At 40.6% G+C, this 25584-nt stretch overlaps 1 protein-coding gene across 1 annotated transcript in view; it reads left to right on the forward strand.

The window, feature by feature from the left end:
- The first annotated feature begins 14283 nt into the window (after nt 1-14283).
- LRRC49 (leucine rich repeat containing 49) overlaps nt 14284-25584 on the forward strand; it is a 2278115-nt gene continuing 2266814 nt past the window's right edge. Inside the window, exons 1-2 of the mRNA XM_044078469.1 lie at nt 14284-14344; nt 17059-17286. Coding sequence (XP_043934404.1) covers nt 14284-14344; nt 17059-17286 — 289 coding nt within the window. The remainder of the gene's footprint in view (nt 14345-17058; nt 17287-25584) is intronic.

A 25584-nucleotide genomic window follows, 5' to 3' on the forward strand; every position in this document is an offset into this window, starting at 1 on the left:
GTGCTTCGTGGCCCTGCTCAGGTAGCTGACACACACTCTTTGAGGTTTGATTACACACACACACACACACACACACACACACACACACACGCACACGCACACGCACACACACACGCACAGGTTTACTAGCGATGCCTCTTCTGCCCAGACTATAAGGTAGTTATTATTGCCACCAGTCAGTACTTATCAGCTACTTTAAGGCCCTTAACAAAGGGCGGCCAGTCTTACTGTGGAATATTAATATTAGCACAAATGGTAGTTTGTTATTCACCACGAAAGAAAAGAGCCAATATTTACCTTCCAAAGCAGTTTGTTATGGTAGCACACTGCAGTTTAGTAATATCACAGTTCCACAGTACCAGAATCCACTGAGAAAACAGCAGCAATGGTTCACAAACAGGCAGGTTGCAGTCTCCAAAAGAAAGCAGCATCCAGTGTACAGCAGCTAAAGACAGCAGTAAACAGTAAAAAAGCACCAACACTTCTGAATCTCTCTAGCACCTCGGCTCTAAGCCTTTTCAGAGTATACCTCAGTCACATATCCCCTCCCTTTTATATTGTTAAAATTCATTTATTCACTTTACCAATAAACTAATTACATCTTTAAAGAAAACATTTCTAATGACATTCCCTGTTTAACCCCTTAGTGGTCATAGTATCAAAATTTAAAATAAAAACAAATTCCTTTTTCCATAATGTACTTTTTATATCCAAATCATATGTTTGTTTAACTTGTCCTAAAACTGTGGCTTGTAACCTCTGAACATTTTTACTATGAAATTCCTTAAAATGTAATACTACAGGGTTTGTTTCCCTACCTTTCTTTATATCTCTTACATGTTCTCTCAACCTTTCTTTAAAACTTATTTTGCTTTCTCCAGTGTATGCCTTACCACAAGTACATTTTAGTCCCATATACTATTCCTGTGCTATCACAGGAATGCACACCCTTACACACAATACCTTTTGCATTTATTTTATGAAAGGTCTGTACAATATACTGACAACAATTACAACTTCGACAAGGGAAGGTACCCCAACTTTGTATTTCCAGATTTCTTTGTACCAGAGAAGGTTGAAATCTTCCATGCACTATAAAATCTTTTACACACTTACCCCTCAAATAAGACAAAACTGGAAAATCATTCATTTTAATTTTTAAACTCTTACTCTTTATCAAGGTGTCCCAATAATATTTGGTTAACTCCACCAAGGTATCAGAAAAAAAAAAGTATACTTCGTCACAAAAAACAAATTTTGTTTGTTCTCATTCTCACTTTTGTTCACCCTATTTTTATTAAAGCTACCTTTATTTCCTTTCCCTTGTTTTATAACTCTGACTTTGCTTATCTCCACCATTTCTTTATTATAACCCCTCTCTATAAAAAAATTGCTATTTCATTGATTTCTCACTACACAACATTTTGATTCTAAGGAATTCCCCATATGGAATAGATCTTATTGTATGGGGGGGGGGGGTGGCAACTATCTCCATGTAAAATATGATTACTTCCTTCAAATTTACTATGTATACCTGTTTGGATATTCTTATTACATATACCACTTAAGACTATATCGAAAAATTTCACCCCAACACCTTTTTGAACACTACCAAACTTAATATTATTACTATTTTCATGTGAGTGTTTTATAAATATTTCCACTTCTTTCCGTCCCCCTTTACAAATAAATGTCAAATCATCAATAAATCTATAATAATGTAAAACATGCTTGACAAAAAAGTCATGTTTATATATAAATTTATTATCAAACATTCCCATAAACAGGCTGGCCTACATAGGGGCAAAACCTGCCCCCATTGCTGTTCCGTTTAATTGTTTATATAATTCTCCATTAAATTCAAAAATGTTGTGATTCAAGCAAAGATGTGTTAATTCTAAAATATAATGTGTTTTAGGGGTATCTTTAAGAAAGAACAGCAAAGCCTCCAGACCATGGGTGTGTGCAATAATAGTATATAAACTAACTATGTCTATGACTATAAAAAACATATCATCTTCCCACTTTGTATGTTTTATTTTATTTAAAAAAAATCAAAAGAATCCTTAATATATGAGGGCAATTTTTCCACCTCCAACCTCAGAAAGGTATGTAAGAAATAGTATATAAACTAACTATGTCTATGACTATAAAAAACATATCATCTTCCCACTTTATATGCTTTATTTTATTTAAAAAAATCAAAAGAATCCTTAATATATGAGGGCAATTTTTCCACCTCCAACCTCAGAAAGGTATGTAAGAAAAAGCTAAATTATGTGTAAAATAGCCACAGGCAGAAACAATAGGTTGCCCCGGAGGGTCCACCAGACTCTTGTGTATCTTAGGTATGCAAAAAAAAATAAGCCATAGTGTTTTCTTTTACTACAAATTTCTTATGTACACCTTCATAAGAAAATATTTCAACCAATACCCTTTCATCATAACTTAACAAAGGGCAGCCAGACTTACTGTAGAATATAAATATTAACACAAATGTTAGTTTGACCAAGAGCAAGGCTATCAGGAGTGGCCCACACGGTGTCACCAAATAAACATGCAAGTACTCTCAAAACTTAAATATCTCTACACAGATCAGCCACAATGAAAGGTTTAAATATATTTAATAATAAATAATAAAAGAACAAGACAATACTAAATATATATTCAGAGTGACATCAGTATTCAAAACTACATGAAATATTTAAAACAATATTGTAGGACAGTCTCAAATAAAGAAAAATATCTAAACTAAGCTTTACTATATTCCTGACTGAATCTAAAAGAATTATACTATACCCTAAGAACTTAATCTCTCCAGACTTGAATCATGTTGCAATAAAATTGCCAAGTTTGCTAACAACTGCACCTTCTGAACCCATCACTGTCGATCTCTAAGGGAACTATGATGGTTAGAACTTCCCCAGCTACTCAATTACCACCAGCTAGTCATTGCCTTTAATATTGTTAGACATCCTGAAAAAAAACAGCACTAAGCCAGTTACTCTCTCCATGCAAAACTAATTGTCCTCTCCAATCTACTGAGAAATCCCTCTTCTGCATCTCTAAAGCTAAAAACAACTCAGGGAAAGCTCTTTTTTCTCATGCCATAGCTAGATCTTGGAATAACCTTCCCCCTTGCACTCACTAACACGTTTCAAAAATGCTGTCAAATCGCATCTTATGAATACATGGCTATGTCCATGCATCACATGAATCTCACAATCTCAGCACACTTTACACCTTCCTTCCTGCTGTCTCTACTGTATGTATGCTACAGTTGGGTATCTTACTCTCAACTTGAAATTGCATAATATGTCATGTCTAATCATATGATTTTTTTATTCTTTTATCCTCTCACTAATCAATGTTAAAGCTTTGATGTATGAGACTCTCTATCTTTGTAAATTTACTCACTTACTGCTGATGTATTGTTTATTGTTTTGACTAGATTGTATGAGACTTTTTATATCTGTACTTAGCTCAGTTATTACTGTTATTTGATAGTTTGTATTACCATGTTGATGTTAATCTAATTGTGGAGCTTTTCTCCCTGGGCCTCCACTGTAAATGGATGTGTATCCAGTCAGACTATCCTGGTAAACAAATGTAAAATAAAACAAATAAACTTACTAATAGAGCAAGGGAGATGTGATGAATGGAACTCCTAGTTGTTGTTAGGTCCAAGGCAGAATGCAGAATGCTTTGTCTCACTACTAGACTTCTCAGATTAATATCTCAAATATTACTGCTGTGATAACTTTCAGAATGACATAATTTCTTGTCATCTGACTGCCATTTCCCAAGCCAAATGACCATTGATGAAGCTGGTAGTATTTAGCATCTACCTGTAAAAATATACAGACAAGGGCTTCTCCTCAGATCTCTGGCAGATGCTGGAAGTCATAAAACAATTGCATTCTTTCCTGCTTTTAAGACTAGTAATTACTTTGCCCTAATGACTATACAGAGAGTTTCCTAGTACAGACATTGTGTCTCTTGCATGAGTCGTGCCATCCCCAATAAAACCAAGACGCTCTCCTCCATAAAAAAGAAGCCAATCTGGTGGTCCCTTGCCATAAACAAACTTTACAACAAAAGGAAGAAACTGTTGCAGAAAAGAGGAAAATCCCAAGATACAAAAAACTCCCTTACCAGCCTCAGTAAGAAGCTGAGATCCCTCACACAGTCCTCCAAAGCTAGTTATGAAAATAAAATTGCCAAAGATTCCAAAGACAACCACAAGGCATTCTATAGCTATGTCAAGAATCTAAATGGTAATGCTCAGAATGGCATTAAATATACTGATCCCAAGGATATTGCCAATATCTTGGCAGATTGATTCAGTGCAAACTTCACCCCCCTCTCTCCCCCTAAAGGGCCCATCTCAATACCGAAAGATTGCCAAATTCTGGTAATAACGGCCACACAGGTAAAAAATGCACTCTCCAAAGCTAAGAATACAGCATCCATGGGACCAGACGATATCCCAGACTGTGTACTAAATGAACTACAAAATGAACTGGCACCTCACCTAAGTGTCAAGTTTAATCATAGCCTCACCTCAGGCTTCGTGCCCACTGAGTGGCGCACAGCAACAGTTACCCCACTCCACAAGGGGGGATCCAACTTGGATCCCGGGAACTACCACTCCATCAGTCTGACAAGCCTGATCTGCAAGGCTATGGAATGTATTATCATAGAACTTTGAAGGTTGTCTGGACCCCACCCAGTTTGGGTTTGTGAAGGGCCGATCTTGTCTCCTGAACCTGATTGACTTCTTTGAATCAGTCTCCAGAGCTGTGGACAAGGGTAAGGTGGTCCACACAGCCTATCTGGACCTCACCAAGGCCTTCAACACCACCCCCCCACTCTGGAATCATAGATAAACTTACTAAGCTGGGCATTAATCCCAACATCACTCGATGGGTTGCCAACTGGCTTACTGACAGAACCCACACTGTAAAAGTAGCCGACTCCAAATCCAGTTCCAGACAAGTGACAAGTGGAGTACCTTAGGGTTCAGTCCTGGGACCGCTCTTGTTTGGCATCTACTTCTGTGAAGTACAGGCCAATACTAAGCGACTCTGACTAACAAAGTTCAAAGATTACTGCAAACTGGTAGCCATTATTGAATCCCCAAATGATGTGGATATTCTACAAAAGGGCCTTACAGAAACAGATGCTTGGTGCCAGAGCCACGGGCTCAAGCTCAATACCAAAAAATGCATAGTTATCCCCTTTGGGAAAAAACATGTACCCATGAATTACCACATAGGTGGCAGTACACTAAACACCGAAAGTGTGATAAGAGACTTAGGGACACAGTTGGACAGTGGTCTCACCTTCGATAACCACATCACCACAACAGTCAGGAAATCCTTCTATGTGGCACACCTCATCACTAAGGGCTTTTCATCCAGAAAAAAGGAGGTCATTGTCCCACTGTACTCATCCCTCATTAGACCCACTATAGAATACAATGCCCCATTTGGTATGTACCTCTCAAGACATCTGCAACAACTGGAAAGGCCGCAGAAATACCTCACAAAAATAATCACAGGCCTAAAGCAGATGCCCTATGCTGACCATCTAAAAAATCTCCACCTATACTCTCTCTCATATCATCTACTCAGAGGCGATCTCTGCTTAACATACAAGGCCATGTCAAACCCAGAGCTGTTGGACATGCTACACTTAAAGAAATCCCAATCCCTCAGAGACACACGCTCCAGGGATCTAAACCTTGCCATCACAATGAACAGAACATGCTGGAGGGATAAGTTCCTGACCCAGAGACTCCTTATACTCTGGAATAGACTGCCCATACATGTCAAGCAGGCCACCTCTTTGGCCCTCTTCAAAAGGAACCTTGATGACTGGATGGGAGATGAGAAATTCACCCTGGGGATCATGTCAGTTGCCATGCTAGACAGGGGTCCAGGGAAGTAAATACTGTGGGAAGAAATAGCCAGGGAATTGTTATGACTAGGCTTGTATAGGCCCTAGGGCCGATAGCCTAGTACCAACCTATGAAAACCGAAAGGCACCATCATTGACAAACTCACCCAGCTCAGTATCAACCCTTACATTGTTAGATAGGTTGCTTATTTCAGTTATTTTTCTGCAGTTAACTTCCTGTATTTCAGTTTCCATAGTTAAAATATATGCATTTAAACAGTTACTGTAGTGCATGTACATTTCTGTTCTCTCTCTGTAGAGCACACTGTGGCTACATTTCAAACACAAGCATTTTGTATAAATCATTTTGATGTTCACCAATGACATATAATTACAAAATTCCAGCTAGCTGGGCTGGCATTATCTCCTTTTGTCACATAGGGTTTCTCTACAGATTATCCCTCCTGTTTCATCAAAGGTAGCCTCTGAAAGTAACATCAACCAGTCCATTCACTTGCCAGTTTTCTTTCCAAATTTTGCCAGTAAAGGAGAGTACATGCTACACCTACTTGATGTACACAGACAACTATGTTTTTACCTTCACTGAACAAAACAGTTTAGAAAGTCAGACCAGCTTTGTGTATCTTTCTCTCCAAGTCTCTTAGGCAGTCAGTTTCTAAAGTTACCCTAGCTAAATGGATTACAGACTGTATCTCATGGATTTACTCTCAAAAGGTTACGACATTACCAAAAGCTCCCCAAGCTCACGCAGCTAGATCCAGGGATAATTCATCTGCTTTTTGGTCAAGAACATCTGTGGATATTTGTGCAGCAGCTGCATGGACCAAGACTCATACCTTTGCCTCACATTACAAGTTGGACATCATTCAACAGGTTCTGTAAAAACTTCACTCCACTGTCTCCACCACATGTACCCCATGACATCCCTACCATCTGTCTCCTACCTTGTATCTCTAAAGAGCAGGTCATAAACACCCTCTCTAAGGCCAAAAACGCAGCATCTATGGGGCCTGATAATATCTCAGGCTGCATCCTAAATGGGCTCCAACAAGAATTAGCAACACTATTGAGTACTCTTTTCAGTCATAGTCTATGCACCAGCTTCATGCCAGCTGAATGGAAAACAGCCACTGTTATTCCCTTGCACAAAGGTGGTGCTTCCACTGCCCGTGGGAACTATAGATCTATTTGCTTGACTAGCCTAAACTGCAAGGGCAAGGAGCAAGTCATCATAGACCTTATCAGCAAAGATATAGGTAATCTCCAAACACTTTACCAGACTCTGTTTGAATTTGTCAAAGGGCGATCATGCCTGTTAAACATAGTGGACTTCTTCCAGGCAGTCACCAAGGCCCTGGACAAGGGGAATTCTGTGAATACAGCCTACCTAGGCCAAGGCGTTTGACACTATCCCTTACTCGAGCATCATTTACCAACTCACCCAGCTAGGTATCAACCCTGATATTGTTAGATTGGTTGCTAATTGGCTCACTGATAGAATCCATATAGTTACTTCCAACAGCAGACCTGTAACCAGTGGTGTTCCACAGGGATCTCTCGTGGGACCTCTGCTGTTTGGAATCCATTTCTCCAAAGTACAAGCAAAAATTAAAGGTCTGTGGCTGACAAAGTTTGCTGATTACTGCAGACTGGGAGTGGTCATAGAATTGCCAGATGATGTCAACATCCTACAAGAGGGTCTTACACAAACAAATGATTGGTGCCAAAGTCATGACCTTATACTCAGTGCAAAAAAAGTGTATTATCATTCCTTTCAGTAAAAGTGATATTCCTGCTAGCTGTCACATCAACAGCAACACCTTTAGTATGCACTCATTGGTGACAGACCTGGGCACACAGGTTGAAACTAGCCTTACCTTTGACCACCACGTCTCCGTAATGGTAAGAAGGGCATTCTGTATTGCTCATCTCATAACTAAGGGCATTGCCTCCAGAAAAAAAGAAGTTAGAACCTCCCTGTACTCTTCCCTCATCAGGCCAATAATTGAGTACAACACCTCTTTGGTGTGTAACTTTCCAAGCACCTGTAGCAATTGAAGAGACCACAGAGTTTCCTCACAAGGAAAATTCAAGGTCTTCAGCATCTGTCCTATGTGGATCATCTGAAATCACTGTCACTTTATTCACTTTCATACAGACTACTCAGAGGTGATCTCTGACTTGCATACAAGGATCTCTGACCCAGTTTTACTGGAAATGCTGCATATTCATAAGTCAAATGGTACAGGGGTTACTCACTGTAAAGACCTTAACCTAGTATATGACATTAATATAACCTGCTGGCGAGACAGATTTGTCTCCCAGTGGTTACCACACCTTTGGAACAGACTCCCACTTCATGTCAAACAGAGCACCTTATTGGCCCTCTTCAAATGCAGTCTGGATGATTGGATGGGTAAATTTACCTTGGGAGTTCCACCTGTGTTCCTCTTGGACAGGTGCAATAGGTGCTGATCATGGAATTAAGGGTAGAACTTGGCTAGGCTTGTAAGGGACCTAGGGCCATTAGCCTAGTAACTTCCTATGATCCTATGCGCCTGTATCTAGAAATAGAGCCTCCTTTAGTTTGGCAGTGCTAAGGAATATCCTTCCATGAGGGCCACCCAAGGTCAATGTAGCTGGGAACTCTGTCCCATAAGTGAGGAAGAATGAAAAGGACAACATCAGATTTATGTTATGTACTCACCATAACTAGGCATATGTGTTGCCCATTTTCATTCTTCAACTCCCCTCCCATCCAACCCTCATCCATTTTTTTTTTCTGGAAGGACCTATTGGATTGTGTTTGGAACCTACAGTTCCAGGTTTGAGCCTTGTCTTTTCTATCTGGCTATATTGTTTTTTCAATTCTGTTATTAAGAAATAGAGCAGCAAACTCGATCTCAGGCAATAGGAATGGAGTAGCGTATTATGGATAGAGGGGAGGAGCTTGAAAGTTGGATCCGAAGTCTAACGTATGCGGTTGTGTCAGATCTGAGGACTTGATCCATAACCCATACACGAAGAAGAATGAAAATGGACAACACAGATGCCTAATTATGGTGAGTACATAAGTTAAGCGGTCTCATACAAAGCTCTACCTTTCAAGATAGCTGACCAGTGAAAGTAAGAGGAAAGAACAGCCAGTGACAAAGGTGACTATTTTTAGATTGTTGCCTCTGTCACGAAAGGAGATACTGCCAGCCCAGCTATCTGGAATTTTCTAAATAATTATATGTCATTTGTGAATATTAACATGATTCATATGCTTGTGTTACAAATGTATTAGAACTGTATGTTATATGTATATCAAACTGCTGGTACAGAAGTGTGTGTGGAAAAGGGTTGTAAAGTACTGAGCTTTAAAAATGTATCCACAGTGTACCCTACTGGAACAGAACAGAAATGTACATAACTGTTGTAACTGTTTAGATGTATATATTTTAAAAGGAGAAACTGGAATACAGAAGGTTAACTTGCAAAACTTCAGAAAAATATTTGAAATTAAATTACTTTATAGCCACACCATAAAAAAGGATGTTATCTTTCAGTTTCAGTGCAGTAACAGACAAAATATCAAGAACTAGATGTTCACTGTATTGTCTTGGAAGTGTTTTTATTGTTTTATGACTTCTAGGATTTATCGTAGATCTAAGAAAAGCCCGAGTTTATGTATTTTTTGCATGTAGATGCTAAATGCTACCAGCTGCATCAATGGGGGTTTTACCTGGTATAGAGTCAGAGAAGAAGTGATGTCATCCTGCAAGCTATCCCAGCAGTAATATTTGGGATATTAATTTAAGAAAACTCTGAGAGAGACTGTGTATTCTGTATTTTTTTTTTACCTAACAACATCAGCTGGAAAACTCACTCACCACTTCTACCTCGCTTGTTCTGTAAGTAAGTTAACTAGAATATAGTAATTATCTAGATATAGTCAGGAATGTAGCAAAGCTTAACTCATTCACTCCAATGGTGCTCTGGAAGTTTGCACTGTAACTTCCAATGGGCGGAGCCTAAGCCTTTTGACAGAATCAAATTATGTTCTCACATTTCAAAACAAATGTTCATATTTCTGGGATCATAGGGGTTATGAAAGAAGTATAAATTACAAACTCTTCATCACAAACTATTTTTATAGTGATAGTATTTTTTAGGTTCTAGATCTTAAACTGAATTTTATAAGTCATAGTAAACACAGTAACTGTTACATTTGCAATATTTTGAAAACAATTTACAGTATCTCAGCAACCACTCAAGTTACACTAATAATGTCAGCAAAATGTTATTCATCTAGCTGAGAGTTTTCATAAGAGGCTACAAAGTTCTGTCTGTGTTACTTGGCTGTTGAGATATTTAGAAATATGTGAAAATTATATCTATGTAAATTAATACCATAAAACAACGGTTAATCTCTTTTCCTGCACTAGACAGAGGTCAAATATTAATGCATTTGAGTTTGTCATTGTGTAAGGTTTAAGATGAAATCTTTTAAAACCTTGTCCATACCATGGTTTTTATTGATGTAAGTATCAGCAAGCAATATTTGACACCTACAGGTGTCAGTAGGAGTTAACTGCAGATGCACCTAGAGGTGTCACTTGGATGTAATGAGTTAATTTAGATGTTTTTCTTTATTTGAGACTGTCTTGCAATGCTGTTTTAAATATTTCCTGTGATTTTGAACTCTGATGTTACTGTGATTATAAACTGAGTATTTTCTTGTTCTTTTATTATTTATTATTAAATATATTTAAACCTTTCATTGTGGGTGATATTTGTGAGACATATAAGTTCTGAGAGTACTTACATATTTATTTGGTGACACTGGGCCACTCCTAATAGCCTTGCTGTTGGTCAATCTACCATTTGTATTAATAGTAACATTACACAGTAAGATTGGACACCCTTTGTTAAGGACCTTAAAGTAGATGATAGAGTTGGCTGGTGCCTGGTGGCAGTAATAACTACCTTATAGTCTGGGCAGAAGGGGGCATAGCTAGTAAACCTGAGTCAGCCTTTCCCAGGTGTGTGTGTGTGTGTGTGTGTGTGTGTGTATATAATCAAACCTCAAAGTGTGTGTGTGTGTCAGTTACTTGGGCAGGGACACAAAGCAGTGGTTGAACAGAGAGGGTGCTGGAGGTCTTGGCTTGGCCACTCAACTGAGATCTCAACCCTATAGCTGTGCCAGTGGGGAGTCTTACTGGGGATTTGGAGAAAGGGAAACCAGCCCCGGACTGACTGTGGTCTCTGTGTGCCCTTAAGGGAAATTGCACTTGATGCAGAGAGCTGCATCTGGAAATACTGTGTGTGTACCTGTCATCATTCCAATGTACATCCCCCACTGTTGCCAGTGGTGAGAATTGAGGATCCTTGATTACTGGATCATTGGTGGGGCATCACAGCCTCATGCTTATTTTTAGTTATACAATCAAAGCAAGCCACTTCCATGCAGGGTTACGTCCAATTCTACAAGGGCATTGGCTTCTTAATTAGTTTACTAGAAAAGAACAAACTCGATAAGCATTCTAAGGCAGCAATTTGGTCTTCTGTACATAATTTTACAAAGAACTACAGAATTGGTTCATTTGCCACGTCCAAAACAAGCTTTGCCAGGACCATTCTCCAGGAGGTCCTGTAGTCTTAGTTATTGATGTTTTGTCTTTTTTTTTTCTACTCTTGTTTAATCAGTAAAATAGCCAAGGATACTGCAACAGTGATCTAATGATGAACATAGTACAGTTGTGTAAGTAAACTTACCCTAACAGTAGATGTTCTGTTAAATCACCATAGCAGTTGCCTTCCCTCCCTCCAGACCCCCACTTTTTCTTCCTGTTCTTTTCAGTGTTGTCAATGTGGGGTTGTTTTCACCCATTTGTATATAGTTATGGTTTCAGAGCACTTGTCTCCTTCCTAGTCTGGCTCTGGCTGCCTTTTGTGTGGAATTTTGCATAAGCTGCTGCCAATTGAAGTGTATGGAGGGTGTCTAAAGCTCTTGAAAGGTGGCTGGTCCAGGGGGCTATTGCAGTGGTGATCTTTTAGAACATCTACTGCAAGTTTAATTACATCTCTACTTTTTATGCAAACCTTATCATGCTAAATTTGTACTTTAAGTCTCTCTCTCTCTCTCTCTCTCTCTATATATATATATATATATATATATATATATATCTATATAATGTTCCTTTGTGATGGGGTAGCCTTCATACTTTTCCAAAATGTTTTCTTCTGTCTAGCTAGTCTTAGCAAATTTTTATTTGACCATAGTACTCCATTGACAAGTCTCCTACTACACCTAAAAGTTGATATAATATATTCACTAGCTGACTCTTTTGGCTTTTTGTGCAAAACAGAGACCAATTTTTTTTTCTACATCTATACAACTAAATTCACTGTTCTAGTCCCATAAGCACAGTTCCTATCACAATTTTGTCATAATTCTTCAAGTAAAACAACTTTGTTAGTTCCACGTTTTTATTGTTCCTTGTGCCCACATATGGAAATAAAGTTTTGAAAGTGATAGTGTTGTAATCAGAGAAGGTTACAGTTTCAGTGATACCTCAGATCAGGCTGGACTCTGTATATATAGAGAACTGTGTCTAGTATATTTTCAAGACTCATGGGGTTTTAACATATTGGTACAAGGGCCTGGCAATAATTACTTTCAAAATGTGGTTCTCATCATTGTCAGATGTTGCATTCATATCCCAACAGGTATTTGGTATGTTTATTTCATCTACTAAGAAATCATGCTACACATTTCTTTAACTCATTTGAAAAAGTTTTAGTTCTTTCCATGATCATGTTTGGACTTGTGTAGAAACCAGGTACCCTAAGGTTTATCTCTTTTACCACAGAAATGACAGGAAGAATTGCAGACTCTGGGATATTATAAACCAAATGCACTTTATATTTTGTTATTAACACAAATTGTCACCATCTCCCTTACCTTCTGTCTTATAATTGTAGAGTCTGTGGTACCATTTATATAGTGCAAGGACTTTAGTTTGTGCTAGTCCATGTTTCAATTACAGTAGCCACGTCAGTATTTTCTTCCCACAGATACATTTCTAAATTTGTCACTTTCTTATTAAGGCTCCATACATTATATGCAATAAACATAGTTTGCAATTTTATAATCTTCTCTGTTGATATATATTTTCTTCAGACACTACACAGTGTTCAGGTAAGGGCACACAAATGTGATGCTTGTGATTAAGGTGTGCTGGCCTGAAGTATAGGGGATCATGATATTTAAGATGAGCTGCATGAGAAGACTCAGAAGGTTGTAACCAGCTAAGTAGTGTGTGCTGCCAAAAACCAGCTGATTTGTTTAGTAATACCTTCTATCATTATTTTTTAATAGATGATATAACTTTGTTCTTGCATATCCTTTTTTAGAATGTTAGCTTTCTGATTTTATCTTTGGTCAGTTTTTATTGTCGTGTTTTTCATAAAGCTCCTTAAAGTAAGAACAAAATTAACTTGTAAGTAAACAATTAAGATAAACATCAGTGTAGCAAATTATAAACTCCACAGATAAATACATAAACAGCAAACTTTATTCTAAATTTATTTTTGTGCAAGTTAATGTCGTAAGTAAGAGTTTGTTAGAGAACTCAGATTTGTAATTGCAACATAAAATGCATAACAAGGCCTACATTTTCTTTAAATAAATGCTGTATTTAAAGTGCATTTCACTGTATTATTTATTCTTTTGCAGGGGATGGGCGTCTAACAAACTCGTTTCCACGCACTAAAAATAATTTTGTAGTGACAACTCACACAGTGGAAGAGTTGAACTTAGATTCCCAGAATGGAACCCGATCAGCTTCATTGGTTGCATTTGGTGATTTATATAATCATGCTTCTGCGAAATCTAGATCTCGTCAGACTTCACACAGTGCTGGTGTTGCAACAAATAACCATGGAGATGTACGCATTTTACCAGGTAGTTGTTCCTAATCCACACCATTCTTCTTAAGATACCATGCTGACTATTGATCCAAAATGATGATCGTTTGCTGCCATGGATTTCTCATTGTAATTCGGATACACCCAGTTGTATTTCGTTTAGTTTTTGCTCTTACACTGTTATAATTTTATTATTTTCTTAGTCTTTAAATTACTGCATTTTGTTTCACAAATTCACTTTTAGATTGTCGTTCTCAGTTATCAGCAAGCTGCCAGTTCCCATTTCTATTACGCAGCATTCTGCTATCATGGTTTTTTTTTTAATCTTCCTAACATGAAGACATTATATTGCATGTGTATAGGTGAGACTTTTTCTGAGGTGTGACACCCTGAATCAAAATCTACTACAGAGTTGTCCCAGTTCAGTCAATTTGTGAAAGTAAAACCATGGACCTGGTTAATGTGGATGCAAACCGCTACAGCAGGCAAAGTCACCCTAGGTGGTTGTGTAACTTTGAAGTCGATTATTGATTTTCAAGAAGACAGGACCTCACTGTAGCATGTTTCAGTGGATCTTCCAGATACTATCTGACTGCCTTCTACTTTTGTGGAACTGCTTCCTTCTTTGAATGCCTGATGTTTATTTTTCTGTATTCCTGTGTTTTTTTTAAATGGTTACAAACATTTAAGGACCTTGGATTGCTTTGATCAGACATGTTTGGATTTGTTCTTATCCTTCTGGTTTAACTGTTGACTGTACTCTTTCATGGGACTGCATGGCTCTGACTTGGACCATGACAACTTTCTGGATTTGCTAGAATGATAAAGTTCGGTACTTAAATAAACTAATTAGTTCTCAACTTAGCCCAGATTGTACTAGGAGCCAGTCACAGTTTTGTTAGCTAGTTATATTTACCACAAAGAGAAATTGCTCAAGTGTTTGCATATCTATATCAACATATTTATATGTATATATCTTTATCTATATGTATATGTATATATTATTTTATTTGACATTTGTTTACTGGGAATGTCTATCTGGTTCAAAAGTACCCATTTTCAGTGGCCGGGGAGAAATGGTTCAGACTTAATAGTTTTAAATTATTGTTACAATCAGACATCTGTGTAAATAAACAATGTTAAGTTGTCTATCTCACCTTCATTCTTGCTGGATGGGTTCGAGCTGAACCTCTGCTCCGACTGCCACTGCTAAAGCTCGAGAGCTAGTTCCACCGGCTCGAGGCTCCCCTATATCCCACAATGCTAGGCGGTAACTACCCAGATCTCGCTTGCTATAGCTGACGAGGTGCGTTGTTTCAACCGGCTCTACAGGTTAGTGTATTTCTTAGACTTTTAGTCAACTTAGACCCCTTTAATTTTATTTTCTAGTATCCCTTACTTAGTTCGATTCCAGTCCCTGTCTTCAATTCTTCCTTTAATCCTTGATTTTTCCTCAAAAATCCACCTTGGGCCTTAGGCCCCTTTCCCACCCTCCTAGTATTTGGAGTGAGTGCTTGTGTGAGTGATTCCTATCTTTAGAACCATGTCTAAAGAATCTAAGGTCTCAGGCTTTAAGAAGTGTGACTCGTGCTGTCAGAAAATGCCTCTGACAGGCGGTCAGTGCACTTCTTGTGTCTACTGCTCAGACCTTTGCACCTGCAGGACTCGTGTGCTGTTGCCATGGTTTCAGCCCGAGTCCTGCAGGAGCGGAAAAATAAGCTCATTTTAAGGGCTTATTGAAGCCTGAGGGTCCCCAACTCAGGAAACCCTCCAAGCCTTCCAGACCGCCGGCTCCAGTATCTGAGTCGTCGGCTGGAGCTCGGCCTGTTCGGACATCGGCTCTGGCTGGAGCCGATGATTCTCTAACACATGTTCCCTATTGTTTCCTCGGCTCCAGCCGGAGCCGAGGTAGAGACTGTTGAATCGGCTTCGATTAGGTTATCAGAACCAACTTCCAGAAAGAGGTCTAGATCACCATCTATCGGCTCCGTTCATTCGCCCAGCATCGACATTGTTGTCTGAACGGAGCCATCAGAGAATGTTACAGTTTCAGTGATACCTCAGATCAGGCTGGACTCTGTATCTATAGAGAACTGTGTCTAGTATATTTTCAAGACTCATGGGGTTTTAACATATTGGTACAAGGGCCTGGCAATAATTACTTTCAAAATGTGGTTCTCATCATTGTCAGATATTGCATTCATATCCCAACAGGTATTTGGTATGTTTATTTCATCTACTAAGAAGTCATGCTACACATTTCTTTAACTCATCTGAAAACGTTTTAGTTCTTTCCATGATCATGTTTGGACTTGTGTAGAAACCAGGTACCCTAAGGTTTATCTCTTTTACCACAGAAATGACAGGAAGAATTGCAGACTATGGGATATTATAAACCAAATGCACTTTATATTTTGTTATTAACACAAATTGTCACCATCTCCCTTACCTTCTGTCTTATAATTGTAGAGTCTGTGGTACCATTTTTATAGTGCAAGGACTTTAGTTTGTGCTAGTCCATGTTTCAATTACAGTAGCCACGTCCGTATTTTCTTCCCACAGATACATTTCTAAATTCGTCACTTTCTTATTAAGGCTCCATACATTATATGCAATAAGCATAGTTTGCAATTGTATAATCTTCTCTGTTGATATATATTTTCTTCAGACACTACCCAGTGTTCAGGTAAGGGCACACGAATGTGATGCTTGTGATTAAGGTGTGCTGGCCTGAAGTATAGGGGATCATGATATTTAAGATGAGTTACTTGAGAAGACTCAGAAGGTTGTAACCAGCTAAGTAGTGTGTGCTGCCAAAAACCAGCTGATTTGTTTAGTAATACCTTCTATCATTATTTTTTAATAGATGATATAACTTTGTTCTTCCGTATCCTTTTTTAGAATGTTAGCTTTCTGATTTTATCTTTGGTCAGTTTTTATTGTCGTGTTTTTCATAAAGCTCCTTAAAGGAAGAACAAAATTAACTGTAAGTAAACAATTAAGATAAACATCAGTGTAGTAAATTATAAACTCCACAGATAAATACATAAATAGCAAACTTTATTCTAAATTTATTTTTGTGCAAGTTAATGTCGTAAGTAAGAGTTTGTTAGAGAACTCAGATTTGTAATTGCAAAATAAAATGCATAACAAGGCCTACATTTTCTTTAAATAAATGCTGTATTTAAAGTGCATTTCACTGTATTATTTATTCTTTTGCAGGGGATGGGCGTCTAACAAACTCGTTTCCACGCACTAAAAATAATTTTGTAGTGACAACTCACACAGTGGAAGAGTTGAACTTAGATTCCCAGAATGGAACCCGATCAGCTTCATTGGTTGCATTTGGTGATTTATATAATCATGCTTCTGCGAAATCTAGATCTCGTCAGACTTCACACAGTGCTGGTGTTACAACAAATAACCATGGAGATGTACGCATTTTACCAGGTAGTTGTTCCTAATTCACACCATTCTTCTTAAGATACCATGCTGACTATTGATGCAAAATGATGATCATTTGCTGCCATGGATTTCTCATTGTAATTCAGATACACCCAGTTGTATTTCGTTTAGTTTTTGCTCTTACACTGTTATAATTTTACTATTTTCTTAGTCTTTAAATTACTGCATTTTGTTTCACAAATTCACTTTTAGATTGTTGTTCTCAGTTATCAGCAAGCTGCCAGTTCCCATTTCTATTATGCAGCATTCTGCTATCATGTTTTTTTTTTTAATCTTCCTAACATGAAGACATTATATTGCATGTGTATAGGTGACACATTTTCTGAGGTGTGACACCCTGAATCAAAATCTACTACAGAGTTGTCCCGGTTCAGTCAATTTGTGAAAGTAAAACCATGGACCTGGTTAATGTGGATGCAAACCGCTACAGCAGGCAAAGTCACCCTAGGTGATTGTGTAACTTTGAAGTCGATTATTGATTTTCAGGAAGACAGTACCTCACTGTAGCATGTTTCAGTGGATCTTCCAGATACTATCTGACTGCCTTCTACTTTTGTGGAACTGCTTCCTTCTTTGAATGCCTGATGTTTATTTTTTTGTATTCCTGTGTTTTTTTTAAATGGTTACAAACATTTAAGGACCTTGGATTGCTTTGATCAGACGTGTTTGGATTTGTTCTTATCCTTCTGGTTTAACTGTTGACTGTACTCTTTCATGGGACTGCATGGCTCTGACTTGGACCATGACAACTTTCTGGATTTGTTAGAATGATAAAGTTTGGTACTTAAATAAACTAATTAGTTCTCAACTTAGCCCAGATTGTACTAGGAGCCAGTCACAGTTTTGTTAGCTAGTTATATTTACCACAAAGAGAAATTGCTCAAGTGTTTGCATATCTATATCAACATATTTATATGTATATATCTTTATCTATCTGTATATGTATATATTATTTTATTTGACATTTGTTTACTGGGAATGTATATCTGGTTCAAAAGTACCCATTTTCAGTGGTCGGGGAGAAATGGTTCAGACTTAATAGTTTTAAATTATTGTTACAATCAGACATCTGTGTAAATAAACAATGTTAAGTTGTCTATCTCACCTTCATTCTTGCTGGATGGGTTCGGAGCTGAACCTCTGCTCCGACTCGGCCACTGCTAAAGCTCGAGAGCTAGTTCCACCGGCTCGAGGCTCCCCTATATCCCACAATGCTAGGCGGTAACTACCCAGATCTCGTTTGCCGCTATAGCTGACGAGGTGCGTTGTTTCAACCGGCTCTACAGGTTAGTGTATTTCTTAGACTTTTAGTCAACTTAGACCCCTTTAATTTTATTTTCTAGTATCCCTTACTTAGTTCGATTCCAGTCCCTGTCTTTCGAATTCTTCCCTTTAATCCTTGATTTTTTCCTCAAAATCCACCTTGGGCCTTAGGCCCCTTTCCCACCCCTCCTAGTATTTGGAGTGAGTGCTTGTGTGAGTGATTCCTATCTTTAGAACCATGTCTAAAGAATCTAAGGTCTCAGGCTTTAAGAAGTGTGACTCGTGCTGTCAGAAAATGCCTCTGACAGACGGTCACACTTCTTGTGTCTACTGCCTGGGACCTTTGCACCTGCAGGACTCGTGTGCTGTTTGCCATGGTTTCAGCCCTCGAGTCCTGCAGGAGCGGAAAAATAAGCTCATTTTAAGGGGCTTATTGAAGCCTGAGGGTCCCCAACTCAATCTTCGGGAAACCCTCCAAGCCTTCCAGACCGGCTCCAGTATCTGAGTCGCCGGGCTGGAGCTTTCGAGCCTGTTCGGACATCGGCTCTGGCTGGAGCCGATGATTCTCGAACACATGTTCCTACTGTTTCCTCGGCTCCAGCCGGAGCCGAGGTAGAGACTGTTGAATCGGCTTCGATTAGGTTATCAGAACCAACTTCCAGAAAGAGGTCTAGATCACCATCTATCGGCTCCGTTCATTCGGCTCCAGCATCGACATTGTTGTCTGAACGGAGCCATAGATCTCATTCCTCTAGGTCGCCGAGACTTTCAGATCATGACCTACAGAGGGTGGTGAGTCGACTTGTCAAATCTGAGGCACTTGCCCAAATGCTTCATAGCCCGACTCAACAGTCGATGGCTATTCCCGTCACCCAAAATGTTCCTCCTCTGACTCTTTTGAGTTTGGAGCCGGGGCTGATCGGACCCGAGACTGTGGGTGCGTCGGTACCGATTCCTTTGTCTTCGGCGCCGTCATCGGCTCCAATTTCTTCTTTGGAGGAATCTCGGCGCCGGACTTCCCTTGTCGGCTCCGAGTAGCATCGGACCCTTGTCCGACCCCGCTCTCCCTCTCGGTGCTTCGGCTCTGGTGAGTTCGGCTTCGACATCGGCCTCGGAGCCATCACTGTCGGTGAGGTTTTCAGCTTTTCGGAGCGGAGACCTCTGGCCCTGCCTGACAGGGGTGTCTTCGAGGTCATGAGGAGCGTGTTAGAACCAGGTTCTACCCCACAGTCGGCTCCATCTGCCCCTCCCTCCACGGTGTCTGTGGTGATTTCTTCTCACCCCCTCATCCCGGATCATAGAGAGCCAGCCCCTCAAGTATCCCCAGTGGGTATTTCCTCCCCTTCCGAGGCCTCTCCTGACCCTGTAGGAGAGCCCCCTAGGAAGAGGCAGTGCAAGAGGAAGCACATTGACTCCCCTGAGTCTGTCACCTCTGACACTGATTTAGAGGATTCTGAGGGTTCCCCCTCTGAAGATGTCTCCTTTGCAGACATCCTCGAAATCTTAAAACAGAGGGGGAATTGGCCAGCCCTTAACCCATCAGAGGATGAATCAGTGTATCTTGAGGCGTTTGGCTCTCGCCCTTCCACCTCCTGGGTGTCACCTCCCTTTGACCCCCTCATGTAAGTGGTGGCAAGGAAGGCTTGGACGGCTCCTGACTCAGTGGAACCTACCCCCAGGAGACCGTCAAAATTCATCACTGCCCCGAAGGATAAAGAATTCTTAGCTATAGGCGTCTCTGTTGATGCTATGGTGGTGGCTGCAGCCACCAAGAAGCAGCTAGCTGATCCTTCAGTACCTGTCAATCCTCCTAACAAGGAGTCTAAGACCATGGACAGGTACGGTAAGTGGATGTTTTCGTCAGCGACCTTTTCTATGCACTCGCTGAATTACCTGTGTCATTTCACTCATCTCCAGAGGGATTTGCTCAAGGAAGCGAGTGAAATGTTAAAGGATCCATCAGTTCCGGGTTTTTAGGATAGAATGAACTCTCAGCTGGCGACCCTCAACTCAATAGTTAACTCCTCCATGTGCCTCCTTTCATACGTGGCGGATGGAGCGAGTAGAGCAGCAGGTACAGGTGTAGCCTTACGTCGGCACGCCTGGATGTGGCTATGTAACTTTGCGGACCCTTTCAAGGCGTCTTTCACTAACTCCCCCTTTGATGGATCATCCCTCTTTGGTCCTCAAGTGAAAGAAACCCTGACTAGGTGCGAGGTTGAAGGCAAGACTCTCTCTGCCATGGGAGTCCGTTTTTCTACTCCTTCTAGACCTTACCCCAAAGGTCAGAAGGGGGGAAAGATGTGGTTCCGCAAACAACCACAGGGAGTATCGCCTGACGACAGAGTCTGTTCCCCTAGAGGCAGAGGGGGAACAATAATAGACACCATCCTAGAGGCAGGGGCCCTGAGAACCAGGGTAGCAGAGAAACTTTCTCTGACAAACCCTTTCAGCATCCCTGAGGGGCTGCCCGGCTGTCCACCTTCGGAGGCAGTCGGGGGAAGATTATCGCTGTACCCAGAAGCCTAGCTTTCCCTTACCAAAGACAAGTGGGTACAGTCGATCATATCCGAGGGTTACAAAATTCCGTTCATTCATATCCCAAGACGATCCAAAAGTTCCCTTCCAGACGTTCCACCCAATCAAAGGGAACACGCAGCACTAGAAATTTCAAAGCTGCTTTCAAAAAGAGCCATTCAACCAGTTCCAGCAGACCAACAAGGATCCGGAATCTACTCCAAATTCTTTTTGGTGCCAAAGAAAACAGGGGATTGGAGACCCATCTTGGATCTCAGCATCTTGAACAAGTTTGTCAAGAAAACAAAATTTCGGATGGTCACGCTGCAGTCCATTCTGCCCTTTTTGGGGCGGGACAACTGGATGTGCTTGATAGATCTCCAGGATGCATACTATCACATCATAATGAACCGACGCTCCAGGAGATTTCTCCGCTTCAGGCTGGGAACCAGTCATTTCCAGTTCAGGGCCCTGCCCTTTGGTCTCACTACAGCCCCCCCGAGTGTTTACCAAATGCATGGCGGTGGTCGCTTCTCATCTGAGACGGCAAGGATTCCAAATGTTTCCATATTTAGATGACTGGCTCCTAACAGCCCCCACCAAGCATCTTCTCCTTCTTGCCAGAGACTACACCTTGCGCACATGTCAAACACTAGGCATCTCCATAAATTACGAAAAGTCTGTCTTGTCGCCTTGTCGTGTTATTACCTTCATAGGCGCAAATCTAGACACAGTCAACATGTCAGCCAGACTCACAGAGCAAAGGGGAGCAGACATACACAGACAAGTCTTTCTTGTCTTGCAGAGCAACAAGGTCAAAGTCAGACTGGTCCTGAAGGTCTTAGGAATAATGGCGGCTATCCCTCTCCTCCCTTTAGCCCGCTTCCACATGAGAATCTTACAATGGATGCTATTCACACAATGGTCATTCCAACGACTTCCAGTGTCCCACTCTATTGTGATAACTCAATCATGCAGGAATCATCTATCTTGGTGGATCACATCCCCCCAGCTCTACCTAGGAAGACTTTTCGTTCCCTCTCCTCCGGTTGCTACATTGACAACGGACGCCTCCCTGATCGGGTGGGGGGCATTACCAGGGCAGGACGGTCCAGGGCATGTGGCAGCCTTTCGAGTGCCACTTGCACATAAATGTCCTAGAGATGAGAGCACTGCTTCTAGCATTGCAAGCCCTTCAAGACACTCTTCCCAAGGGAACTGTAGCAATTCAGACAGACAACATGTCTGTAGTGTGGTACATCAGCAAACAAGGCGGAACCAGATCTTACCCCTTATGTCGAGAGGCACTCAGACTGTGGCAGTGGGCAATTTCTTCTCAGCGATTTCTGTTAGCAATGCATATTCCCGGGAAGTCCAATGTGATTGCAGACAAGTTGAGCAGGGCTATTCTCATGCCTCACGAGTGGTCTCTGAAGAATTCAGTGTTGGAGGAAATTTTTCAAAAGTGGGGCCGGCCTTGTTGCGACCTTTTCGCTACTACTCAAAACAGCAATTGCGATGATTTCTTCACCCTCTTTCCCCAACCAGGCCACCCCAGCAGAGACGCTCTAGTCCACGATTGGCCCCGGGGACTTCTATATGCTTTTCCACCCTTCCCACTGATATCTCAACTAATTCAGAAAGCCATCGCTCTGAAAGCTTCCATGATCCTCATTGCCCCTTACTGGCCTCGACAGGTTTGGTTCCCTTTTCTTCACCGTTATCTGTTGGAGCAACCTTGGCATCTGGACCCAGTTCCAGACCTCTTGACCCATCAGTCGGGTCAGTTGCACCACTCCCTTCCCTCTCTCCACCTCACAGCCTGGTTACTCCAGTTCCAGCTTTAGCCAGGCTTCCTTTAATATCCCACTCAGTTCGAGATATTTTGATAGCCTCTCCTAAATCTTCCACTCGGAAGATTTATAATAGCAAATAGAAATGTTTTTCCTGTTGGGCAGAGTCAAAGAATTTAGATCCTTTCACTGCCTCCATTCAATCTATCCTGGATTTTCTAGCCGAGCTTTTCCACTCAGGTTCGTCTCCGTCTACCATCAAGGTTCAGTTGGCGGCTATATCTAACTTTCATGTAGGTGTTTCAGAGTCTTCCATTGTGGCTCACAAGCTCTGTAAAGCCTTCCTAAAGGGAGTTTTTCTCCTCAAACCACCCATCACGGATCCTCCTCCTCTATGGGATCTGAACTTGGTCCTAGCATCTTTAATTCTCCCTCCCTTTGAACCTGCGGCTTCTTGCTCAATGAAGTTGCTATCTTGGAAAACTCTTTTCCTGGTAGCTATTACTTCAGCTAGAAGAGTCTCTGAACTCCATGCTCTGTGTAGTCGACCCCCTTATTTATTATTTCATAAGGATAGGGTATCCATACGTACTAATCCGTCCTTTTTGCCTAAGGTAGCTTCACCAGCAAATTTGAATCAGACCATTGATCTTCCAGTGTTCTTCCCTAACTACTGAAACAGATCAGAACAAAAATTACACAGCTTGGATGTTCATCGCCAACTTAGGTACTATTTAGACAGGACCAAACAGTTCAGGAAGTCAGATCAACTGTTTATTTCATATGTGGAAGGTAGAATGGGCCTTCCAGTTACTAAAGTATCTCTCTCTAGATGGCTTACTCTTTGTTTATGAGATCAGACATCAACAATTGCCATCCAAACCCAGAGCTCATTCAACTAGAGCTTTAGCAACATCTATAGCTTTTCAAGACAGACTGCCTATTGATTCGATTTGTTCTGCAGCTACTTGGGCCTCTCCCCATACCTTCATTTCTCATTACAAGTTGGACTTGGCCTCTAGGGGTCGAGCCAACTTTGGTTCCACTGTTCTCAAGAGTCTGTTCCGATAGGCCACCCGGGACAAGGTGCTAGGGACGCGGTCCCATCCAGCAAGAATGAAGGCGAGATAGACAACTTAACATTTAGAAGTTATGTACCTACCATAACGTTCCACGTTAGTTGTCTTCTCGCTTCTTTCTTAAGGCCCCACCCTCCTTCCCCAAGCCTGGACAGACCTAGAGGATTGTTTTTTTCTGGTGATTTTCTCATCTTGTTTTTCCCACAGCTTGTCCACCTCTATTTCCCTTTGTTAGGTTTAGGATACCTTACCCTCAGGTTTAGAGGTGAATTATTTCTCCAGGTTTTGGAGCTGCCTTTTGTTGCTTGGTCTAGCTATCAAACGAGATCTGGGTAGTTACCGCCTAGCATTGTGGGATATAGGGGAGCCTCGAGCCGGTGGAACTAGCTCTCGAGCTTTAGTAGTGGCCGAGTCGGAGCCGAGGTTCGGCTCCAAACCCATCCAGCAAGAAAGAAGGCAAGAAGAAGACAATTAACATGGAACGTTATGGTAGGTACATAACTTCTATTACTATTTCTGCACTTAAACAGATGATAAGTAATTTGTTGTCATGCATAGAATAATGGATATTAAAATTCATTTGTATAAGTGATTAGATACTGAGGATATTTTGTTGAGCAGTATATACATTATATTAGCAGAACATTCAGATAATACTGGAGAAAAGGTTATTACCAAAGGTTGGGCAGTATATTCAGAAAGGCAGAGAAACATTGTTGAGAAATGTGAGAAGAGTACAGAGAGGTGTTTAAAACAAAATCAATTGTAAGAATATAAGGAAAGAGGCATTCTGAAGTAGTATTGTAAAGAAGCAAGGCTGGAGGGTGAAATGAGTTGGGAATATGTGAGATATAAGGATGAAGTATTAAGAGGAGCTAGAACACTGAGAAATAAGGTAAGGGATGTTTAGAGAAAGGGTGGAGGATAGATAAATATAAAGAAAAGTTGTGTATATAATAATAATAAGGGTAGAAATGGCAGGGGTAAGGGGGATTTAGACAGTTATGCCAGCCAGGAATGGAGCAGCAGCATATCCAGGTTTTGTTTAGCTATTCTTTTAAGGAGGATTTGAAGGGAGACAGGTTAGATATAATTCTGGTAGTAAGGAGAAGGGAGTTCCAGATTTTAGCTACTGAGTAAGAATATGAGCTTTACCTGGCTTTGGATGGATTTGAAACATCTAGGAGATTTTTGTCTTCAGACCTCAGGGTTCTACTGGGGACATATTAATTTAGTAGATGACAGAGGGCTGGGCATGCTAAAGGTTTGTAAATGATGTTGGGTATGGTTAAGAGATAGACATAATGAAGATAGGAAGCAATTGTAGTAAATGTAATTTGTAAGTTAGTGAGGACTGTGGCCCTATATATAAGGGAGGGCAGGAGGTAGGATTTGCCAAGTGTAACTTTGGCCGATGCATTAAGGAAGTGTTTGTTCCTGTATAGCATGCCTAGTTTCTGGTGGGTTTTCTTAATGTTTTGATGGATATAGTGATCAAACATAAGTTGATTGTCTATTATGACTCCTAGTAGTTTAGTGTGAGTGACAATGTCTGTATTATTAACAGCAAGGATCTTGAAATGATTTGTGTCAGGAGAGAGATTTTTTGGTGTAAAGCGAAGTTTATTTTT

The sequence above is a fragment of the Protopterus annectens genome, chromosome 7.part1, assembly GCF_019279795.1.
Source record: "Protopterus annectens isolate FY-2018-M chromosome 7.part1, PAN1.0, whole genome shotgun sequence".
In the NCBI taxonomy this organism is placed as follows: domain Eukaryota; kingdom Metazoa; phylum Chordata; order Ceratodontiformes; family Protopteridae; genus Protopterus; species Protopterus annectens.